This window comes from Medicago truncatula, chromosome 3 (genome assembly GCF_003473485.1).
Source record: "Medicago truncatula cultivar Jemalong A17 chromosome 3, MtrunA17r5.0-ANR, whole genome shotgun sequence".
Lineage (NCBI taxonomy): Eukaryota > Viridiplantae > Streptophyta > Magnoliopsida > Fabales > Fabaceae > Medicago > Medicago truncatula.
The window spans coordinates 39,655,337-39,680,348 of NC_053044.1; the positions used below are offsets into that span (position 1 = coordinate 39,655,337).

At 32.8% G+C, this 25,012-nt stretch overlaps 2 protein-coding genes across 2 annotated transcripts; one reads left to right on the forward strand and one right to left on the reverse strand.

Moving 5' to 3' along the window:
- The first annotated feature begins 1,389 nt into the window (after positions 1-1,389).
- On the forward strand, positions 1,390-10,620 carry LOC11442199 (lysM domain receptor-like kinase 3). The gene is made up of 13 exons (XM_003601328.4): positions 1,390-1,701; positions 1,820-2,302; positions 3,215-3,248; positions 3,362-3,366; positions 3,481-3,642; positions 5,691-5,875; positions 6,363-6,452; positions 8,303-8,396; positions 8,484-8,635; positions 8,716-8,810; positions 9,739-9,877; positions 9,973-10,071; positions 10,153-10,620. The coding sequence occupies exons 1-13, from the start codon at positions 1,539-1,541 to the stop codon at positions 10,315-10,317; spliced, it is 1,866 nt and encodes a 621-aa protein (XP_003601376.2). The 5' UTR covers positions 1,390-1,538; the 3' UTR covers positions 10,318-10,620.
- Positions 10,621-18,932: 8,312 nt separating this feature from the next.
- On the reverse strand, positions 18,933-24,836 carry LOC11432697 (serine/threonine protein phosphatase 2A 59 kDa regulatory subunit B' gamma isoform). Its single transcript, XM_003601330.4, has 3 exons — positions 24,592-24,836; positions 23,030-24,348; positions 18,933-19,598 (listed from the first exon to the last, which is right to left on the reverse strand). Exons 2-3 carry the CDS (start codon positions 24,266-24,268, stop codon positions 19,230-19,232), a joined length of 1,608 nt encoding a protein of 535 aa, XP_003601378.1. The 5' UTR covers positions 24,269-24,348; positions 24,592-24,836; the 3' UTR covers positions 18,933-19,229.
- Between the last annotated feature and the right edge of the window lie 176 nt (positions 24,837-25,012).

A 25,012-nucleotide genomic window follows, 5' to 3' on the forward strand; every position in this document is an offset into this window, starting at 1 on the left:
CATTTCCATGTCCTATTACACTAACACATCCAAATCAAATGTTAATAAAAAAATGTGAAAGTCAAAAATAGATTATTAAATTTATATTTGTGTTAATTCATTGAATTTTCACTTTTATTTTTTAATTTGATGATCAACCAAGTAAAGAATTATTTAAAATATATATATATTATGCGATTAACACAAAGTGAAACTTCTACTAACATGAAGCCGGTTCATAGAATAATGATTAATGTATATATATATATATATATATATATATATATTTAATAAAAGTAAAGAATTATTTAAAAGTAAAGAATTATTATAAGAAACAATTGAAGACCTTTAGTCGTGAGCCCGTTTTGACAGCTCTAGTTGACCCGGTTGTTTAGAGTTGATTCACAAGTAAAGTCGTGAGTTCAACTTCTACTAACATGAAGACCTTTTTAAATGGATGATTGTAAGTACACACTCTGATCCTTATTATAAGAAACAATTGACTTTTTTGGTTCATAGAATAATGATTAATGTATCTTGTTATATATATAGACTAGATACATCACTTACATAATGAACCTAAAAGATCAAATAATTCTTATAATAAGGACCAGAGTGTTATTTATTGCTCTTGAATTGTGAGATATCTTTACCTCTGCAAGCTCCCAAACTAGACAAACTAAACTTTTTATAAAAAGAAACACTTTTAAATTATTATTTGTTTAATTTTATTAATTTACTTTTGGTGAATAATCACAGTTATCAACATGCAACTTAATTGTCGGGGTCTGATTTTATAATCTTAAGGAAAGAAGTTCAACTTTCACGGTAACAGCTGTAAATGATAATTTTTCTTTTCTGACGTTTTTAAAAATTATTCTTATATGATGTCATCCTTAAATATAGAGAGAAAATCACATGCATTTGATCCAAATGAAAATGAGATATATCAACATTTTGTTTATATTTTTCTTTTCAACGTTTTTAAAAATTATTCTTATATGATTTCATCCATAAATAAAGATAAAAAATCATTAGCGTAATGATGAAATTCAGACATTCAATTTGTAATCAGCTGAACAAAACATGTAAATAACCTGAAAAACATGAGTTTCCTAAACCATATTCCCAACACAATTTGATGCCAACCAAAAGCACTTGAATTTTCACATGAAGAATAGACAAACCATTTCATTTTTGACAGACTAGTGCTTTCATAAAACTCAAATTAAAATGCACCGTTAAAATTATGTATGAGACCAAATATTTTTTAAAAATATGAAGAAAAAGAATGCAAAATTATAGAATGAAAATCTATGTTTATTTATTTATGGGCGAGACTTGCAGACCTGTTCAAAAAAGCGTTTGAAGCAATCTTGAAATTTCATTCCAACTGTAATAAATTTTCATTTTCATTCACCAAGTCAAGTCAACTCAACTCAACTCACCTCCATATCAATAACAAGTTTTCATTCAATTCAAATCAAACTTCCCATCTCTTTAGCCAATAATTCCCCACTTTGACCCAAACCCAATTCTCATCTCCCAAACTTTTTTCAATGGAACATCAACCCAGATTCACCTCCTTCATTTCCCTCCCCTTATTCTCCATCTTTCTAGCTTCAATTCCATTCATAACAGAATCCAAATGCACAAAAGGCTGTTCACTTGCTTTAGCCAACTTTTATGTATCCCAAGGCTCCAACCTCACTTATATTTCAAGTAAGCCACCTTATTACTTCTAATAAATACTCTCGTTGCCACCAGACTCTGAGATCCTTATTGCTTCGATTCGTTTTGGAAAAAATCTAATAACATTTTTTTTCTCTAAATTCTTCAGGTATTATGAGATCGAACATTCAGACAAGACCAGAAGACATAGTTGAATACAGCCGCGAAATAATACCTAGTAAAGACAGTGTTCAAGCTGGTCAAAGACTCAACGTTCCATTCCCTTGTGATTGTATCGACGGCCAGTTTCTCGGTCACAAGTTTAGCTACGATGTTGAAACTGGCGACACTTATGAAACTGTTGCTACAAATAATTATGCTAACTTAACAAATGTTGAATGGTTGAGGAGGTTTAATACTTATCCACCGAATGATATTCCTGATACTGGAACGTTGAATGTTACTGTTAATTGTTCTTGTGGGGATGCTGATGTTGGGAATTATGCCTTGTTTGTTACTTATCCGCTTAGGCCCGGTGAGACTTTGGTGTCTGTGGCGAATTCAAGTAAAGTTGATTCGTCCTTGTTGCAGAGGTATAATCCTGGTGTCAATTTTAATCAAGGGAGTGGCATTGTTTTTGTTCCGGGAAAAGGTTTGTTATGTATTTGTTTGCTGCTGAAAATAGTAACTGAATGTGAAATTCAAATTAGCATATGGATGTAGGCATAAATATGGGTCCGGTTTGAATTAACTTATTTAAGCTTATCTAATGGCATAAACAGTGCTTATACTGTTTGCGAGAGAGCCTATAGAAACAACTTATGACATGGCCATCGGCTTATGACAAATGCATAAGTTCTTTTCAACTTATTTCTATATACTCTCTAGAGTAGTTTATGAAAGCAACTCATGGCTTAGGTGAACACAATTAGACTTCATTTTATCGTTTGTTATAGAATACCTTATACATAAACACATATATGATAAGTACTTAAATAAGTTGTTTATCCAAACAGTGTTAGGATTTGCAAATGAATTTAGACCAATCATAGAAATAGTTTCTTGTAGAAGACATGATAAAAGCTGTCGAGAATTGCCTAAAATGAATAAAATCAATCCTTTCTTTGCATTATCACACACTCAGGGGACTCAAGTGGTTCTTGATGGGGTAAACCATTGAGCAAGCGATTGTATTTCGCAACAGCAAAGGAACCTAGTTTGGTATTTATAGTAATGTAACCCTAAGCATCGCCCTTCATGGGCCTAAAGGTTATGGCCTACACTGTTGTCGACCTTGATTAGAATCAGGCATCTAAAGTCCACTAAAAAATTGATCACAATATTAACAAACCTAAATATCATCAAATGGATCATAACATTTGTTTTTGGAAAACTGAAAACCACAATTAATTGTAGTTCACAGGAATTGTTAAGGAAAATTGTAACAATGGCTTGCTAACAAAGATTACGTGTATCTTTAGCTATGTCATTAAGTATTTTCTTATGTATTACAAAATTCAATATAAGCATCTCATTTTGTTCTTTTACATGTTTTTTCTTCCAGATCAGAATGGTAGCTTTGTGTTTTTGGGTTCCAGGTAAATTTTGTTCCTCTACTTCGTATGCAATCTGTGCTCATATGGTTGCGTTAATTTTGCTTATTCATAAGTTTACTGAAACTCATGACTGTGTTTTTTATTCTCTTATGCAGTTCAGGTGGTTTAGCTTTCTCTCTTACCAAAAAATTGGTTTTAACGCGCTTGGTCAGCATGAACTAAAGGTAGAAGAAAAATGCTACTTTGAACTCATATTTTGCTTCCATATAAACAGGTCTTGGTGGTGGGGCTATTGGTGGAATAGCTGTTGGAATAGTGGTTGTTCTTCTGTTAGTGGCAGCTGCTATATATTTTGGATACTTCCGGAAGAAGAAGATACAAAAGGAGGAACTTTTTTCGCGAGATTCCACTGCACTCTTTTCTCAAGATGGGAAAGGTATGGTTATTTTTAATTGTATTCCTTCCAAAACCTCGCTTCTCCTGCCTTTACTGGAGTTAGCGGTTTTCTTATTCCTATAGTCCTGTTAAATATTAGATCTAACTGAAATAACCTAATGTTCACCCTTTCAATTTAGGTTACATTGCACAGTTCTAAGCAAAATCGAAGCAGAAAAAATTAACTGTTTTCTGTGTGACCAGAATCACTTGGAACATTCTTGCTTTTATTTATGTTGGCTATTGGCACGAATAGTTGCTGATTTTTTTTGTTCTAAAGGGTTTAAATTTGAACTTTTAAACAAATGATGTGATCCTCTTGCACCCCCTATATAGCAACAACAGCAACCAAGCTTATTTTATTATATATCATTTGTTAGAATCCATATATATCAATCTAAGGTTCCTTTAAAGTTTTCTTTGATTGTCCTTTACCACTTTACTCATACTATCTTCCATTCGAACCCCGTTTCTCACTGAATCCTCATGGTTTTCCTCCTCACATGCTTAAATCTTGTATGGTAATCTATATAGATGTTTGGTAGGAGTGGGAATAGGCTGGGCCAAGCTAGGCTTTGCAAGGACTAAGTCTGGGTTATCAAAAATTTGAAGGCCTAAGCTTGGCTTGTAGCATGTCGTAGGATTATTTTTTAGACCTCACCTGAGCCTACCTTTTGAAAACCTTATATGGCATGTTAGCCTGTTTAAAAGCCTATTTCACACGAACGTATTTAATAAGTAATTTGATCCACATTTAAATAAACTAACAAACTAATAGACCAATGAGCTTAAACCCCCCTTTAGATATTTAACAAAACATTTTAGAGAATTTGACTATATCTGATAAAATATTTCAATTCTAGTTAATAATAATAAATTTAAATATACGAAAAACTGATGTAGTCTAATAAGCTTAAGTCACTGAAAAGGTTAACAAATTTATAATTTAATCTAAAACACAAAATTTAATATAATAATAATAGTAGTAAAAAAATATCATTCCTATTTACTCAAGTAGGCCGGCCTAAATGGCTTTTTTTTCATTGATTGTCGCCTGGCCTATTTAGCTAAATAGGCTTCTAAAAAAGCCTCAGCCTTCCCTGTGTTAAAAAAAGCCTGACTTGGCCTGTCATAGGCTAGATTGTAGGCCCCTGTAGGCCGACTTGGCCTATTCCCACCCCTAGTGTTTGGGAATGTCAAAATTGATTTTTCCTCCTGTTATTTTAAACACAATTTTAGTAATAATCTAGATGTTTAGTCACTTTGAATCAAAATAAATTTTACTCGAAGTGATAAAGAGTAGTTTGTGTTCGATTGAAAAATTGACAATAAGTTTTATATTAAACTTGCTTTAATCCAAACATAAATAACTTCACTTCAAACTTCATTATAATAAGTCAGTTTTACAAAATCAAGCTCATTCAGAATGACATTTGTTACACACTCACCTAAACACGCACAATATCATCTCAATTTGTGCTACTAGATTTTCTCCAGTGTAATTTGTTCTAATATTATTTTTTTCTTATTCCGATCATCAGGGACGGATCTAGAAATAATAAGTAATGGGGGCAACACATATATAAATTTGTAGTGATGAGTATTTATCGAGGGTTTGGCGTAATGGAAGGGGATATACTCCCACAATTTAGCAAAATAGGGTTTGAAACCCTCCTAATAGAAGTGTCCACAATTTGTGCCTGAAAGGGCATGGAATAAGATTACCTCCCGTGGAAGGAATCTATGGAAAAGCAACAAGAAATACTCATGATAGTGATACTTATTCTAATCGTATTCGTCTAAATTATAGACACTATATAAATTTTATAATAAATAGTAGATACATATATTTGTAATACTAAGTGGAGGCACATGCCTACATGCCTTTTTATGTAGATCCGTCCCTGCCGATCATCCACCACAAACAATCTCATCACTGGAACTCCTATTGTTTCTTACTCTTGTTGGAACCCTACTAAATATTCAGTACCTCTAGCTCTTGCATCTTCTGAAAAATTAAATTATAACTCATGATTTGGCTCTTTTCAGATGAAAATTCTCATGGTGCTGCAAACGTAACACAGAGGCCTGGTGTGATGACCGGCATAACAGTCGATAAATCAGTTGAATTCTCATATGATGAACTAGCAGCTGCCTCAGATAACTTTAGTATGGCTAATAAAATCGGTCAAGGAGGTTTTGGCTCTGTCTACTATGCAGAGCTGAGGGGAGAGGTGAGAAATGATATTTATTAGAAGTGTTTTATTCGGAAAAATGTCATTCTGATACTTGTTTTAGGAGTTTATTAATGTTTTATTCATCAAGGTTTAGTATTTGGCGGATCGTAGTTGAATGAAAACAAGTTGTAATAGAAGATTAGGATACTTCAACAATGAAACTGGATAAGAGGAAATGATGGCAATATTTCAACAGTTCAATTGATAACTTTCCTTTCATTTTACGTTTTACTGTGAAAGTGTATCCTTGATTTCTTGAAAATTGAGATTGTTGCATAATATTTACCTTGATTTCCTGTTGTTTGAATTGCAGCAGAATGCTTTTTTGGTTGTTAAACACTCATACACACCGCTATATTGTTGCTTTACATAATTCTACACTGATGAGTCACACTATATTTGTTCTGAAAAGCCACTCAACCCTGTTTTTTTTTTTTTAAAACTCATACTCTCATTATATAAGCCAATAATTTTGCTGACGCAGAAAGCTGCAATCAAGAAGATGGATATGCAAGCAACGAAGGAATTTCTCGCTGAATTGAAAGTCCTGACACGTGTTCATCATCTTAACTTGGTACCAATCCTTTTATATTTGAAGTATTTATTAGTATTAATTATGTTTACTGTGGAATTGCACCATACAGGCAAGATTTATTCCAAGAGAACTTTTAGTAATTTCATTGATTGGATCTAGCTGGGGTAAATATGGTAAAATCTCGCTTTGTGTGATTTGAAATTTTGAATACTTGTGGGGAAGACTTGTAGAAGCTCTGGTAGTTACAATAGAGATGAACCAAGAAAGGTTGTAGGGCCGACAAACCATATGTGGGATTTATATTTAAACGATTAGTCTTTAGAAACGATTTACAATATTATGGCGACTGTTTGATCTATATAGTTGACTTTACTTAATGGGAAAAGGCTTTAGTTGTTGCAATGATGGGAGCATTAGCTTGGGCATAGACTTGGTGGTTTGTATTTAGTAATCTTAAGATTTTAGAGTAAAAGAAAGGCGACATGGTTCTATAAAGCTCCTAAAACGATGGGGTTGTTGGTAGTCATAGTGGATTTATTGCAAGCATCCTTACCTTCTATTTGCAAGAATTTGATTTCACAAAAGGTGCAGCCTCCTATTAAACAAACCAATCAAGATGTATAAAAAAGTATGGAAACCGTTGCTAATCTTAAGTCATCCTGAATTACTCAAATACACAAATATCCATATATGTTTAAAAAAAAAACCTCCAGCTAAAGTTTATGGACCTTTAAGCTTGTTACAAATGTATCATTTGAAAGAGAAGAAGACTGAATAATACAATTTGATGTTGAACACCAACAGAGCCAAATTGTTTTAGAACAAAAAGTGAGACCAAATCATATTTCATAAAAAGCTGAGCCTGAGACCAAAATACAACTGAAAAACTTGGTCAGATGCAACTGGGGCAAAAGTTGGGGTTTGATACAGCAATAGAGACAAAATCTGTGTGCTTTTAGTCCCTATTGTTGTTAAATCTAAGGAGTACAGACGAATAAAATATTATAGGGACTAAAATAAAATTTTATAGGGATCAAAAATATATTTAATTCTTTTCTTTTTTCGTAGAATAACTTTTTAAGTTATCAGCTTCTGACTTATTTTAATGGGAGAACTTTTGTCACGTTCTTGGTGCTTGCTCCTGTATGTTGTGTCTATAATATAATGCATATAAACACGCTTGACAATTAATATATACTGCATTCATTCGATATCTATTGATTGTATAACATTTTAAAAGCTGTTAAAAACTTTTTTAATGTTTTAGAAAGCTGTTAATAACATTTTGACTGCATTCATTCGATATCTATTGATTGTATATCATTTAATGGTATTTTTCAAACATGCCCTATTTGGTTTAAAATAAAGAGAATTAATAACTGTCTACTAATGATACACAATTGTCCATGAATTTAAAAGTAAATACATTGGGCAAGGTCGAATTTTTATTAACTAATGGTCATTTTACAACCATCCCCGAGGGGATTTGAACTCAGTACCTTGAGGTTACAAGGCTAAGCTCTTACCACTAAGCTAGCACCTCAACTGTCCATGAATTAAATTTGGGTATTTTAATCTAAATATTTAACAGTTAGGCTATGCTTGGGTGTTGGGTTTTGGAGAAAAATGGAGGGGAAGACTTATTCTTATTTAACAGTTATCATATGATCATTTATCATGCCATTCCTTCAACTTTTTACAAATTCCAAATATATATCAAGCTATAGATAGACTTAGGCCCTCCCAAAGATACCCTTAATGATATCTTAATCTATGTGCCTCTATGATAAGGGCTCTATCTTAAACATCAAAAGCAAAATGAATGGAAGGATACATAAATTCTTACACCTTATTTTGTATAATGATGTATCCTCTTAACGACCATGCAGGTGCGGTTGATTGGATATAGTATTGAAGGCTCTCTTTTCCTTGTCTATGAATACATTGAGAACGGAAACTTGAGTCAGCATTTGCGTGGTTCAGGTTAGATCAGATTATACTTTAGATTTTATTTTCCTATGATGTATTTTGGTTGTCTTGCGGTAAACAGTTAAATGATAATTTTTCCAGGTAGAGATCCACTGCCATGGGCTACACGTGTGCAAATTGCTTTGGATTCTGCCAGAGGTCTTGAATATATCCATGAGCATACAGTGCCTGTATATATTCATCGTGACATAAAGCCAGCAAATATATTGATAGACAAGAACTTCCGGGGAAAGGTTGATTGTGTTTTGAGATTCTATCTGAATATTTATTATTTGGATTACTATGAAAGCTCATAAAATGTTCATATTTGTAGGTTGCTGATTTTGGATTGACCAAACTGACGGAAGTTGGAAGCTCGTCGCTTCCCACCGGTCGTCTTGTTGGTACATTTGGATACATGCCCCCAGAGTACAGTTTACTGAACATTTAGTCGTCTTTTTTTTTTTCTTTTTCTCCAAGTTCATATGATATCTTTTATTAATAAGAGTGAATGCAGCCATTACAATTAGAAATTAGGTTCTTAGCAGGTTATTTCCCAAGAAAAGAAAATTCCATACCTGCGACTAAGGCCTGTTTGGATAAAAAGTTTAAATAAGCGCTTATAACATAAGAGCTTATCATATAAGTTCTTATGTATCAGCTATTTATGTAACAAATGATAAAATAAACTCATTGTTTTCTTATAAGCTATCCTGTAGAGCTCATGGAAATAAGCTGAAAACAACTTATGGACATGTCATAAGTTGTTTACAAAAACTCTCTCCAACATTCTCACAAGTGCTGTTTTCATTAGATAAGCTCAAATAAGTCAATCCAACACAGAACCTAAGTTTGGTACACTTTTTTAGAAATGCAGTAGTTGTTCTGAAAACTTTTACTGAACAGTGTAACTATACAGAGATCAAAATTTTATAGTAATATGAAATGCAGTAGTTGTTCTAAAAACTTTTACTGAACTGTGTAACTATACAGAGATCAAAATTTTATAGTAATATGTGTTTTGCTTCCCTTCCTTGTTGAATTTGAGGAATGCATGTCAACCCACCAACAAGCACTTTAACATGACCTAGATGAAATATTAATCAAGTAGAATTTATTGAACTAAAATCATAAAATTGATTTTTGGTGCATATTATTTAGTGACTGATCAAATCTCTTGGCCTGTTCTGTAGGGGTATAAAATTTTAGGTTCTAGAAAGTGCTCATAATTTTGTTTATTTATTTTTTCCGAATAAATTGCATGTCTAAGATTTGCTTGCATTGCATTCAGTTAATGAGAAGTTCACATTTTTGTGCATGTGGATTTGTTTAGTGATTGCCATGGTTATATGTGAAGGTATGCTCAATATGGAGACGTTTCTCCCAAAGTAGATGTTTATGCCTTTGGAGTTGTTCTTTATGAACTTATTTCGGCGAAGGAGGCAATCGTCAAGTCGAGCGAATCTGTTGCAGATTCAAAGGGACTTGTTGGTTTGGTTAGTCTTGATTTCACAACTAAATTTACTAGAGTCTTTCCTCATCAACCTAAATTATGGTATTAATTTCTTTTCTTTTTTAATATGCAATTCAGTTTGAAGGAGTTCTTAGTCAGCCTGATCCTACAGAAGATCTTCGCAAAATAGTGGATCCAAGGCTTGGGGATAACTACCCTGCAGATTCAGTTCGCAAGGTGAGAACATTTGTTAATAAACCCCTTTTGTGCTTATGATTTCAAGAATGTTAAACCAATGGTCGCTGTTTTTGCTTGCAGATGGCTCAATTAGCCAAAGCGTGCACACAGGAAAATCCTCAACTGCGTCCGAGTATGAGATCCATTGTGGTTGCTCTCATGACACTTTCTTCAACTACGGACGATTGGGACGTTGGTTCCTTTTACGAAAATCAAAACCTTGTGAATCTTATGTCAGGAAGATAGAATTATACCAAAGCATATAATTTGTATATTTACCACGTTTGGAGTCAGTTTCTGATATCTCAGCAACTGTTGAAGCAAATGATGTTTATAAAATGGATTTAGCAAATAGGAATTTGTACATTTTACTAGTCTGTATTCATTAGAAAGAGTGGACTGATCAACAATTTTATCATTATTTACCATCAATGCACACATTGTATTAGTCATTGAGACATGCATCTGTTTCTGCCTAGGTGCATTAATCCCTGTAAGTTTGTATAATAAAAATCTTCTTATTTGAGGCCTCTTTGGTTATATTTGTAATTATAGCTAATTACATATGCATTTTTTTTTTAACAAAGCTAATTACATATGCATATTTCATAATTTGATTGCAGTCGTATAGAAATCTGAACCTTTTCCTTTTTTGATAAGAAATCTGAACCCCATTTGACAAACAAATTTGAAGAGCAGTTGAATTTAAACATATCACCTGAGTCTTGGGATTTGTACTGTGTGTAGTCATGCATTGTGATTGCACACATTGAACCTCATATGGATTGATTTCAATGGAGGTTTTGATTTTTGATTTTTAATTTAAAATGTCAAAAGTCCCACTCTTACTCCTAGTAGTAGATGTTAATGTTTTAAATTTTGAGTAAATATTTCAAAAATCTCATAACTTTAGTTGAGAAATATGGAAAAATATTTTAGTAGATTATTATTATTAATTTATTTTATTTACGATGTATAATAAAATTTGTCTTTAGTCCATCTCCGCTACTCCTCTTTCTCTCTTTATTTCAATGGACTCATAAGGATGAGAATCTAATGTGAAAGCCCCCATTATCTTTCTTTTTCCTCTCCATTTGTTTTCTCATTGTAACATTTTATGTCATTTCTGAGATAATTTTATGTTATGTTACCTTGGGTATAATTCATACCTGGGAAGGGTCAACTATATTTGTGGGATTTACGTTTATGAGACACATAAATCCTTAAGGGCAATGATTAAATCACACCTCAAATTTTGAATAAATGTTTATTATGTAAAGGTTTAATCCGTCTTGTTGTTGTTGGTAGATGTTCGAGTTATGTCGGAGGCAAGGTAATGTGAACCTAAATACAGAGGAGCTACCCATTATAAAGAAAATACAGAGGAGCTAAATCTCAAAATCATCTATCCTTTTTTTATTATCAAATCAAGGATTAATGAACTATTCATTTTAGGAATGTACTACTACAAGCATAAAGCATTTGTGGAATTGACCTATCCTACCAAGCGACCAAACCTACAAATTGAACATCAACATATATTGAGTGGTTTGACTAATTTTTATGTTATGGTATTCTAAATTAGACATTTTGATACATAGTTCAAAACTTCACTCGAGTGGCTTATGAGACAAAACAAGTGAAGGATGCTTTTCAGTTCAAGTATGACTTGATGCCACACCCAACGTTATTACGCAAACAAGGTTTTATTTTCCTAAAAAAATCTTATTCCGTACGTGGCTTTGGCTCCCCCACAATAGCTCATTCCCACATTTATATCTCATAACGTAAAATATTAACTGAACTCGAAATGGTTAATTGAATTGCATGATTGAATTTACTGTCTCATTTTTTGGAGTATAATTATTGTCTCATTTTCACCTAAATGTTCTTTGCTCTTTATCAAACTCATTGATAATGATTAATTTACTTGTAACCTACTAATTGCAAAATTTTAGAATTCAACCTAAGTTATAGTGGCGCAAGCAGAAAGTCCAACCATATGATCATAATGTTTTATGTTAAATTATTCAAGTTATTTATATACGATAGGTTCTCTAATCTCAGTAGAGTTTTTTCCATGGACAAAAGTCGTGACCAAACCTATAATCATTTGTTTAAGTTATCTAAGTCTCTTACCATTTTAACAAACTCATCGTTACTGTACCTAAAATAAAATTTATTATTTATTGTTATAAGAAAGAAACTTGGTTAGTACATGTTTGTTTTGGCAGTGGCACGGATGTAGGCGTGGTTTGAGGAAGAAGCTACAATATGTAACTTCTTAAAAATATGGTGAAATTAATATGGGGATGCGATATTCTTCAATTAAACGCATAATCAAACAACTATTTAGTGTGGTGGAAAAATAAAAGAGAAACGTCAATATTTGAAGCCGAAAGAATATGAATTTAACATTATGAGTATTTGAATGATTCACATAATTAAACATGCATTATGTTTAGGTTGATAATAATAATTATAAATCAACTTTCTATATCCAACGCACGTACTTTCTAATTATCCTTTGTTTGAATACTTTAACCAAGTTTATTCATTAAGTAGCTGAACTTATTGAAAATTATTGATGCTTTTTTCAACATATTATGGTACTATTTAACGTATAGCTTTAACTGATAAGACTTTGATAGATTTATACGCTAAATCTAGAATCTTATAAAGGGGCCACTATTATAATTTATACATTCCACCAAGTTGTGTTTTCCACCAATTTTACCGTCATTTACCAATAACAAATCTAACTAAAGTTGAACTTGAATTTGTCGTCGGCTAAAACATTTAAAGTTATAATATGATAATACTTCCCACAAGGTTCATCTTATTATGTGTAATACCAAAAGCCAACTAATTAATTAAAATGTGTTTTCAAAAGTAAGGGATTTGGTCCTATTCAGTATCCACATGTTTCGAAGTGGGTTAAAGCTCAACCATAATATTTCTATTAAAAAAATTCTCACACTTATTCTCTTCTTAACTTGAGCATTTTAGTGCTTGCAAATACCCAAATTTCAACTTGACAGATAGTTATTTCAGCTCGATCAACCATTTTGATTTTCGGTCATCTCCATATTACAAGCCTTTCAAGAAATTATATATAAATCATTTTAAAAACAATGTAGCGAGATACATGTGACCCCAATTGAAAAGTGATTCATAGTCATTATCATAGAATGATCAAGTTTTTCAATACTAAATAAAAATATAAAATATTGTCATATGTGCTATACTATTCTGATCTTTATTTTAAGTGAGCCAATTGTTTGATTTTCGATATATATAAAAGGGTTAATATATGTTTACTCTCTGTAATATCAGCGAATTCTGGTTTATCTTCTTGTAAAATATATTTTTTATTAAACAAAATTTATATTATTTTTAATTCTTTTGCAGATCATGGTGCTGATAATTTAAATTTTGAAAGTTGAATTAAATGTCCAATCCCATTGCTCTAATTCTTCGGAGGGAAAGATGATATGGTATTCTAAAATTCATGTAGGATATAAGTAAAATCTATTAAGTATTATTTAAATTAGAGATCAAGCTTTAATGTCCTCATTAAACATTAAGTGTTATGAATTTGAATTAAAGAAATCATAAAAACACAAGTAATATATCATTAAGAATTAGGTAAAATCGAAAAAATAAAATGGATTTTTGGCGGATTAACATTATCATGTCGTTTGATGCAAGGAGAGTAAGCCTTGAAGAACTCATGTGGAGAAACATCTTGCTTCGTCCCTTCGACAACCATGGTTATGGCCGCGTCTAGTGTAGCTAATTCTCTTTCCATATCTCATTCGCTCACACTGAAACTAGGGTTTGCAATTTGCATATTATGTTTGTGTTTATAAAGGTTTCTTAGAACACATTTTGATCTGACTCAATCTAATATTTAGCCTTGGATGATTGGACCCACTAGTTTAGACCCATATTTTATTTATTTATGAGTTTAATAGTGATGCATTATCGGTTTTAAACTATCGACAAATTACAACCAAGCATATGTGTTACTCTAAAATGAGTTATGATTAAGGTTTAACATGATTAATAACATAATATCTTTTTTCATTTTTTTTGTCTCGAGTGGGTTCATAACCCATTGTAGTTTAATGGAATGTATGGTTGAGTTATTATTAAAGTGAAAAAAGGAATGTGAGAAGTTTTCGTAACTTAAACTTAATTGGTAAAATTAAAACTTAAACTTAATTACACAATTACTACTTTGCTATTAGATTAGATTATTATTAGATTAGATATAGATAGAATAGTTGAGGAGATGGGAAATACTAACTTGAGCTGTTAAGACACATGTTTAGAAACTTAAAGTGGATTTTTTTTAGAAAATTACGTTAATTTATTCTTTTAAAGATTAAAAAATAATATTTTATAATAATATTTAACATATGTCCTAAGAACACAAATTAACATCACTTTTTTTTTTTTTTAGGAACACACGTTTCCATTGGTGTGACAATATAAGTTGTATTCTAGATGCCTGCATTGTATTGGGAACTATAGTATTATTCCATATGAAATTTAGCCAATATTCGAAATCCACGCGTTTGCTTAGACCCATTGGTGCACATCATAACCCTATAATAATAATACCATTACTCAATCCCCTCAAAATAAAATTACAAAAAACTTCCTTTATCAACAAGAAAAGAATTTAAACTCCATTTTCCAGTTAAAAATAAAAAGTTATACTCATTTTTTATACAAAAAAAAAAAAAAAAAAAAAAACTCCATTTGATTAATTACATTACGTACTATTATTAAATTGAGTTGTTATTTTTTTCCCTGCTAGGTCAATTGAGTATTTCAAGGGTATTTATTTGTAGTGACCAGAATGCCTCGGCAATGTCTTGGATCCTTTTTCCTTGTGGTGTTTAAACTTGTTTCACTCAGATTTTATAAGTTTAACTGTGTAAGAATGTACTATTTTGTTTGGTACACATTTTTGCAAATTCGATTACTCGAAAGTGATTCAAAATTGCACTATTAAATGCGTGTGTTTTTTATTTTATTTGAGGGACTATTAAATGCGTGTTTATGTTGTGAATGTACTTTCTGTGCATAAATGTACATATTAATCGCTTAAATCGGATACGACCATAATAAGCGGTAAAATTCTCCCTAAACTAAATTTGAATCCATAATCTCTTATTAAAATGGAAGATAACCGAATCATCTCATTCAAGCACATTTGATTGCTTTTAAATGTGTATAATAGTGTACCAACTTATACTTAGTGGTATTTGTTTTTTAGTGATGACAATGTTGGTACTAATTCTAACCCAAAGGAAAGAATATATTTCCAATATCCCAGAAAGACAAAAACCCTATGAATCTATTGTAATCCAATAAAATGGCAGTTTTACAAATGGAAGTTTACTTTAATAGAAAAAGTAAGTCTCCCACACTAACCAAATAAGATTTCAATTTTTTTTAAAATGTCTTCACATTTCGTATCCCGGTGATATCTTGAATAGAACTAATTCCGATAAACCGGAAAAAAAGGTCATTCCAAATTCCTTAAACATACAAACATGGATTAAATTTGTGTATGAGGTGATAAAACAGTTTGGGGGAGGCTATCCAAAGGCTTCAATGAGGGTTATTTTAGTCCTCCCATGAAATCAAAAGTTATTGTAAGGCATATTTTTGGCTCCTTGGTTTCAAGCTTTCACATATACGGAGTTATATTTCCCATAAGCCTTGTATATTCAATTTTCTAAGTCACTATCTCCTATTGAATACAACATCCCCACAACCGTCATTCTAGAGGCCCCTGCCAGTCCCTACCTACACATTTTGTTATCATACCAATCAATGACCATTTTGATCTCAATCAAAGGGCCAATAAGTTTTCACACTCAACCAAAATACACACAAGTGTATATCTACGCTAACGACTAATCTCTCAACAAATATTATTTCATACACACTGATCAAATATCATACACGTATTATATTTTAAAGACGTGATTATTTACTAACTGTGTTACACTATACTAGTACATCAAAATAAAACATGGACCCAACACATGTCTATATCTATATAATAACAACCTTAGCCCACATAAAATTTACTTACATTCCCAACTTTTTGTCCCTTTAAGCCTGTGTGGCATATCATTGTTACATAAACTATGAAAATGAAGCAGTTCCACCTGTTCCTTCTCTTCACTATTCTTCTCTTCCTTACACCTACATCTTACACCACTAGGACCAAATTTTCAGGCCCTTCAACCCAACAACAAGCATTTCATCGTTGGGCTAATTCTCCAATCAGCAGCAGAGGTAAAGAGTTTGAGTCTCAGAAACGAAGAGTACCTACAGGAGCCAACCCTTTACACAATAAGAAATAGTAGTATAGTAGCAGCTATTTATTTTTCATGTACAGGGAAGTATATATACATAGTTTATATGCTAGCATAATTGAAGTTGCATTTGTATATGATATTATTATAATATTAGAAAGAGTGGTTAATTTGTTTCGTTAGCTAGATTTGCTCTTGTTGTATAGAGATAAAAAGATTTTGTGGTTATGGAAGTATAAAACCATGCATATGTGAGTTTGAGTTTGTTACTAGTGTTTAGTTTTACTGTATATACATTTTCTTTGAATGGAAAGAAGCTTCCTGTTCCATTGAAACTTGCACCAAATTTTGAAGAAACCAGTATAGTATGATTATATCATCAATAATTTACTGCTTCTGTGGATCAACTTCAAAGATGGATCTCCATCATAATTTATACCATATCAATATACAACTTTTCATGGTAGCATGGTTTTGTTCTGATTATTTTGTTTAGTTGCTGATGAATTAAGAAAAAGTAAAGATGCAACCTTTGAGTTAGTTTTTGTCCAAGCTAAGTGCACAATTCTTTGTCTCCTCTTTAATAACAGTTTAATTTTTTTATTTTAATCACAATTAGACAAAACTAAAGTGCAATAAAACCAATCTCTCGGTTTTTTTTTTTTTTTCCATCCTAATCCACCGGTTTTCAGTTGAACGCGTGTCTGGTGAGTGACGTCCAACACTAACATGTGAGATTACGTTCAATTACTAAATTCGGATGTGTCAATGTCATATCCATGTTTACGTCAATGAATCTTAATAATTCGGAGTTCGACTAAGAGGTAAATAAAGTTTGACCGATGGTTGTTCTTGTCAAGGTTTGAACCCAGACGATTTGTCCTTGGTGGAGCCTTATCAACCATTTAAGTCCAACCACTTGGTTAATCTCTCATACATTGAGTTCAATGTTTAATCAAGTCTACCAAATTGGTTTTGTTTTGCAATAAAATTGAAAGGCAAAACCTTTTTGTGTACATAAACCTACTCATTAATTAGTTATCACACAATTCGTTTATCATAAAATAAAAAAATAAAAAAGGTTAATGCAATAAAATTTTCATTAATATATGAAAATGAAGTAGCATAAACCTACTCATCAGTTATCAAACAGTTCATTTATCATATGGAGTTATAGGTCCCAATCTGTGAAATTTGAATACAGTACGTTAATTAAATACCCATTACTTCACACAACAACCATGCAATTTTTGGGGTATAGAAATTAATTTCATATTTTGATATTAATGAAAATATTAACAAATCAGAACAAGTGACATGTGGTGGTAGCTGCTAGGATATGTCAAGGAATGAAAACTAATTAGTGTAAGGTACAATTTGGATCAACTTTTAACATGTAGTAGTTTTTTTGGTTAAAATATGTTTAGAAAGATTCTTGTAAAATAGATATGCATCAAGTTATATTGAACAAGATAGATTCTAAAAGTATCAAGTTCAAAAAATTATATTGTAGTTGCTTGTTACAATATATTTTAAATATTTTTTTTTATAATACTCCTTGAGAAGTTTATTTTCGTACATGCTTTAAGTGGCCAATAAAAGTGGATGCCCACACGGAATAATGCTAAAATTGTTGCGGCTTTTGGATGAAACCTATTATCATTTCTCAATGAAAATTGAAAAAAATAATTTTCTGATTGTATTGAAGCTATCACACTAAATAAAATGAGGTCCTACTCATGTACTCTTTGTTTTCAATGTGTTATTGAATGATTTGTTCTCCAAAATGGTAGGGTAGTTAAAATGAAAAGAAGGTAACTAGTGTAGTGAAAGAAACTACCAACTTCATAGCACCAAATATAGGAGTTTTGTTTTGAAAATCATGAAGGTGCGGTCCAATGTGTAGTGCTGAGTAAGTAAAGATACTAATTCTGGTTACAGGAAGCTCCACCAAGGCACAACCAGTTTCATCCAGCTATAGCTTTTATGTGTGAGCGTGTTGATTTTAGAATCTCATGGTTGGGTAAAATAATAATTGTGTAGTTTGAAAGTAAAAGAAAAGTAGCATAACATTGAGTCATATGACATGCCACCACCAACACCAACACCAACACCAACACCATGTATTGAATGTTGAATATATAAGATAACAGTTACTTACTGTTGATTCAGCTTTATGTACTATGAAGAATATATAAGCAAGAAGAATAAAAAAAGGGTACATTGTATTTTCATTTTGGCGCAGCCAGCAATACTTTTATTTTTATTCTTTGTAAATAATTTTAAGAGATATTTGAGTTATTTGCTCACTCTCGACTGCACTTTTTATCTTTAGATGATCGATATCCGAAGACCACAAAATAGAAAGAAAAGAGCTATCAGCAAACACACCACAGTCACTCTTAAAATATAATGCCGCAATAGCCGGTTCAGCTACAACCAACAGAAGGAAATGCATATCAACTTGGCATAAGATCTATCGCGGCAAAAGGCTGGAAATGTTGGAAATTACCGATGTGAAAGGCACAAAATCATGAATAGTGCAAAAAGTAATGGATAGAAAGCTAAACAAAGCACTCCCAGTTATACATTACATCCCTTATATCACATTTACATCTCAAGAAAGCCCACAAATAAAACCACTAGCAGCTAATCATATGTCCACAAAACTCCACATAATCTGAATTTCTTGCAGTAAACTCATTGTTAAATAAGATATACTTCCAACTAGAAGCATTCATTCAGTTCTTATTCATGAGGTAGATTTAACAATTTGAATATCTAATGGCTCTCAACAACCTGCAATTAATAGTTTCATTGAACTGCAGCAACGGCAAGAGAGGAAGCAAACCTTGAGGCAAGAACTGCTTCATTGCTTATAGACGTGGATGCAACAGCCACATCTTCCAATTTCTTCCACATGGATTCCCGCTTCTCTTGCTTCTCTCGTTCCTTGATTTCATCTTCTTGGAATTTGATCATGCATTCATCGAAAAGTGAATGATCAGCATCTGAGAATATTTTTCTCACATTCAGAGTCAAACTCTGGACAGCTTGGTTCCAGTGGCCCCGTGCATTTTTCTCCAAAGCAGGGAAGATTATCGGTAGTATCACTTTGCAGTTTTGTATTATCAAATTTCTAATATGATCGTTGTTCCACAGAAACAGTGCCCGTTCAGCTACCTGCAGCCAGAATCAAGTCCACATTCAACTTCCTATTTTGAACTTGATATGTATTGCATGTCAAAGCAGCTAGTAACACTGACTCAAACCAAGAAATTCTGAAGTTTATAATAATAAAAAGTTTTAACTCAAAAACAACTACATATTAATGGGAACAGAAGTTCAGCTTTGATGGAAAGTTAGATAGACATTTCATATAAATAAGAACGGTTACCAAAGTCAATTTAATTCATTAATTCACAAAGTCAAAAGCATAAGATAATTAGTGATTCTCTGAAATCGTAAAGGCGAATAAGTCTTTTGTAATATTTTTGAGGGAATATATTACAGGATATAGAAGACTTGAAAATATATTTGCAAACATAGCCAATGCTACCACAAAGTCACACCTATTTCCAGCCTAAATGACCTCTGAATTTCTACTGTTGAGGTAGACTTTATTGTTTAGAAGGAAAAGGGGTGATGATTGGGAAAGTAAACTATCTTCCTAGAAAAGTGTAAAATCAAAATCCGCAAAATCAGAAGCGGAAATATCAGGAAAGAAAAAATGTTATCTCAGAAGAGCTATCCAAGACCTTTACAAGTTTAATAATGGATGTACCCCGCTGTGTCACCTCCCCCCTAAAACCAACCCCTTTTTTATTTAAAAACAGAAGACTCCCCTACTGCCATATTAAATGACACCACAAACAGCTCACTTCCAAAATGCTTTACAATCCTACAAGATTCCGAAACCCTTAAAAGAATGAGACCAAAATAACACAATCATAGATAGCAAACCGTAGAACAAGCAAGCTAAAATAAAATTACTCTAATAGCGTGAAAAAAATAAATAGCTTCTAAAATAAAATATAGAAGTTTCATTGTTTGAAGTTTTCCTCTAACAAAAAAAAAGTTTCATGAATCAATAATAAAGGTTTTAATACTCAAACTTTTATGAATCATTCATCAGATCCTAAGCGTTAAAAAATACTTGTTAGTACCGGTAAATAACAAATGCATAAAGAAATGAGCAAATAAAAGATAGCTATTGTCAATTACCAAAAAAAAGGGAAGTGATGTAAAGCATACTGACATCAATCTCGGAGACTGGTGCATAGCGGCCTACGCCAAAACAATATTGTATGCCAGAACATACAATATTGTATGTTCCTGCCTTCAATTAAATTGAGATAATTGCTTTATATTGTATGTCAAAACATGTCACAATGGCTAGGCCAGGCCAGGCCTAAGGTAAAGGGGAAGAAAGCGAAAACTTCTCACTAATCACTTTGAAGCTGGTATTGACCACCCCAACACCAATGAGCAATTCCTCAGGTACCATGTATCTCCTTCATTATTTCGTTGCCACTATATCTATGCTTATTTGTAATTATTTGCTCATACTTTATATTTGAGCAGAGGTGCTTTTTTTACGAAGATGGACAGCTTGTTGATGGAAATGTGGTGTTTGCATAAAATAATAGACAAAGTTCAGGAGACATATGAATCTGAAATCTCAGTAAAGAAGGGTTTATCTATGACGGCTCAAAGACTATATACGTTTGGCCCCCTAAGTCGTAAGAAGACTTGTTTGTTACGACTGAGGAGGCCAACGTATAATAAGTACTCAACTCATCATAGACAAGCACTCTTCATTAATTTCATATCAATATGTCTCTTGAACTCTGTTATTTTTCTACAAACACCACCATTCCCTTCAAAGTTGTCTGTCCATCATCATGTGCAAATAATTACAAATAAACATAGATGTGGTAGCAACAAAGCAACAAAATAATGAATGTACCGGAAGAAATACTCATCGGAGTTGGGGTTGGCATCAACAACTTCGAAGTGATTAGTAAGTTCCAGCTTTCATCCCTTTGACCCCAGGCCAGACCTAGCAATTACGACACGATCTGAGATTATTATATTGATGGCCACTATTCTTATTATTATTTAGTTTATTATATTGTATGCTATGCTTTAAATAAAATAAAAAAGTGGAGGTAAACTAGACTGAATTTGAGGCCTAACAAACAAAAAAAGAGTGGAGGATGTTAGACTTGCATTTGCAGCTAGCAGAGAGGAAGGAAAATAACAGTCACCAAGACAGGGCAGAGAGAGGAAGCTCATTTCACAGACACGGGGGCAATTCTATCATGCCATGACTCCAGCGTTTCACATTGCGGTGTTGGCCAAGCGACTCAAATTCTCAAAACAGCGCTATTGCGCCGTAATTATGTGTTATTGACTACGCTAGCGTAAATTACCAAAAAAGGATAAAGTAATTTCTTTTCTATTTTGGGTTTGTAATGCCTTTTTTATTTCTGAATCAGTTTTAAGAGTTGTCATTAAAACAATATAAGACACATGCCCTAGATGCAGAACTGGGTATTGGCAAAAAAAGAATGAAATGGAGGAAAAAGCTTGAGAATATGTTACAGTCCAGTCTGATGTACAGTCAGTTCTCTAACCTAGGAGATACAAACTTACAAAGGCTACAAAAAGAGTCATTACAGGTGGAAGCATACTGGATCTGTTCGGCTGCCTACAGATGGGTCAATGTAATGCGTTGCAGTAAGCAATGCAGTTGTATTCCATCTGCAATCAGCTCTATCAAAAACATAATGCATTGAGCTATTGGGAGAGGCTAAAACCAACTCTGCATCATACCAATGCAATGCTGCTTGTTGTTATTAAACACTTCGGGGTAATTTTTTTTTTTCTCTTGAGTAATAGTATTAAAATATCATCACTCATGCTTAAAAGGTAATAGAAAAGATTGAATCATAGATTCATAATAAAGAAATACTGACACCAAAACAATTAAGATCATTGACTGTATAGTTATGAAAATAAAATATCATGCATTTAAAATGCAGTTTCAGTCATGGTTACAGTCTGATTGTGATTATAAATACTGTGGACAACAGCAGAAAAATGCAGGTGATGCAGCCACAACAGTGATTGTAATATAGTTGCCGAGACTGCTGATACCCAATATATATTTAGGTCATGTTTGCAGTTGCTTCCATTGATTTAAATCATTTAGTATCCATTACGATTAGATCACACAAAATTAGTCAACTGCGGAACATTTTTCTTCAATAGATTAATAATCTCTATATTCAAACAACATGCAATGCCTAATCACTTTGTATTTTCATTGCCAATAGATAAGTTAAGTGACCAAGGAAGTAATTCATATACAAACTATCGGGCTAAGTAAGAGGAAAAAATAGGCGGATACCAGGCTGCATATGAAATTGTCAAACCAGCCTCATCCCCAGAAAAATACATAACTCAAGAAATGGTAGAGATGCATAGGAAAAGAAAATGAAGACATGTAAAGAAGGAACATTAGAAAGAAACAGAGATCATTTCTATTGAAAGATGCTAATGAAATGCATACAGATGTCAAATAGGAAGAAGGAAATTTAGTTCAGCACCTGAAAGTGTAGGCTGGTGAGGCATCTAGCAATTTGACGAAACAATCCCACCGCACATTTCTGAAATTCAGCTGCTTGAGTGGCTTCTAAAACTTCCTCAAGCTCACCAAGGAACATTACCTCCTTTGCACTATTAGTTACAGGCCAATATTTCAGAAGGCCTTTAATCACAGTATCAGCTAACTTGACATCTTTCTCAACAAACTGCGTAACGCAATAAGAAAGTTGTTGATGATACATAGAGACACACTTTGGCTTGTGAAGTGGGATCAATGCTCGGGTAAGGAACAGCTTATGCTCTTCCTTCAAAGGCAAAGCAAATCCATTAATTATACTGCCCAAAATCTCCAACATTTCTGCAATTCCGTTGTGTTTTTCTGTCTCAAATATGAACTGATAAAATATGTTATTGATAGTTTTTCGAATGAACGGGCGATGTACCATGAACTTCCCATAAATACGGTGAAGAATAGTCTTCAAATATTCCCTCTCTCTTTGATCCTCAGAGTCAAAGAGGTCAAGCAGTCTCAACACGAATGAATGATCAATGTATCGTTTAGCAAGCTTTGCATCCGTCTCTGGTGAAGCCACAAATCTATAGAGAACTTCATACACAACCTGTAGATGATTCCATGCCGGTTCCATTGCAGGTTCCTCTTCTTCAGGATCATATGCTTCTGCAACCTTACCATCATGATTTGAACATGGCAGTGTTCTAAACAAATTTGCAGCCACCATCTTGGTAATCTCTTGCATTGCCGCTTCATTGAACTTTGAATTCACAGATGAAATATAATCAACAAGTTCAAGCAAAGTTTGCCTCTTGATATCCTTCTCTTTAACATGCTTGCTAGGATCACTAAAATCAAATACAATACAACACATATTTAACTTCCTTATAAAAAGATTAGGCTTTTCCGAGCTAGAAACATCCCGGAAACTCGGCAAAGCCTCGTAACCTCCATTACCATTAGCCATTATCAAACCAACTTGGGATCCAATTGCAGGAGCTGATTTCTTAGCTTGGTTTGTTTTATTTGAATTCGTCGAGGCAGAACTCCCATTCCCAGAACTTGAAGATTTTGAAGAAGCTGAATTAGATTTCAAGGTGTCATCGGAAGATGAATTCAATGATGAACCAAAGCCACCATTGACCAACCCTCCATCACCGTTAAAATCACTATGTGATGATGATTTTGACGACTTTCGCGGTATTTTACCAAGTATCTGTTTGATCATATCTAGAACAACCAAACCCTAGAAAAATCCTAACCCCAATTTTTCAACAAAATAAATCAAAATTTCAATAATTAAAGAACCTGCAATTAACAACATTGCAATAATTAACAAACAAAACACAAAGAAGTGATTTTTACAATTTTGCAATCATACCAAAAAACCCTAATCACAAAACCCCCATATTTAAAAAAACTATCTTTATCAAATCAAACACACTAATTCAGTTATTCCAAGATTGTGCACACACAAAATGAGGATTTTTATAAGTAAATGAAGCAGTGATTATAAGAAATTGAAAGCATGAAGAAGAGAAAAGTACTTACATTGAAAGAGAGACTGATAGAACGTTTGAGGAAAAATGGGCAGTGACCCAAAATTCCCTAGTGGAAGAAATGTGTTGAAGAACCCAATTTGATATTTTATTTTTGTTATTTTATGTATGTCTGTTTTGAGAAAAGGGCAAAAAGGGAATATAAAATGTGGTAAGTGGGGTTTGTGTTTGATAAAACAGAAGGCAGAGGCAAAAGGGGAAGAGGATTTCGAGGTTAATGACTTCTATGTCCCATTTTTTGAAGTTTTTAATTTTTTTGATGTGAGGACAAGAAGTATTTGGTGGTTTTGCTAAAAAAAGGAAAAATATTTGGTGGTTAGTGGGACCCAAATATAAGAATCAAAACTAGGTCTCATGGATGGAAATGAAATGGAGCCCCTGCCGATCAATGTGATTTGATGGAATGTCAATTT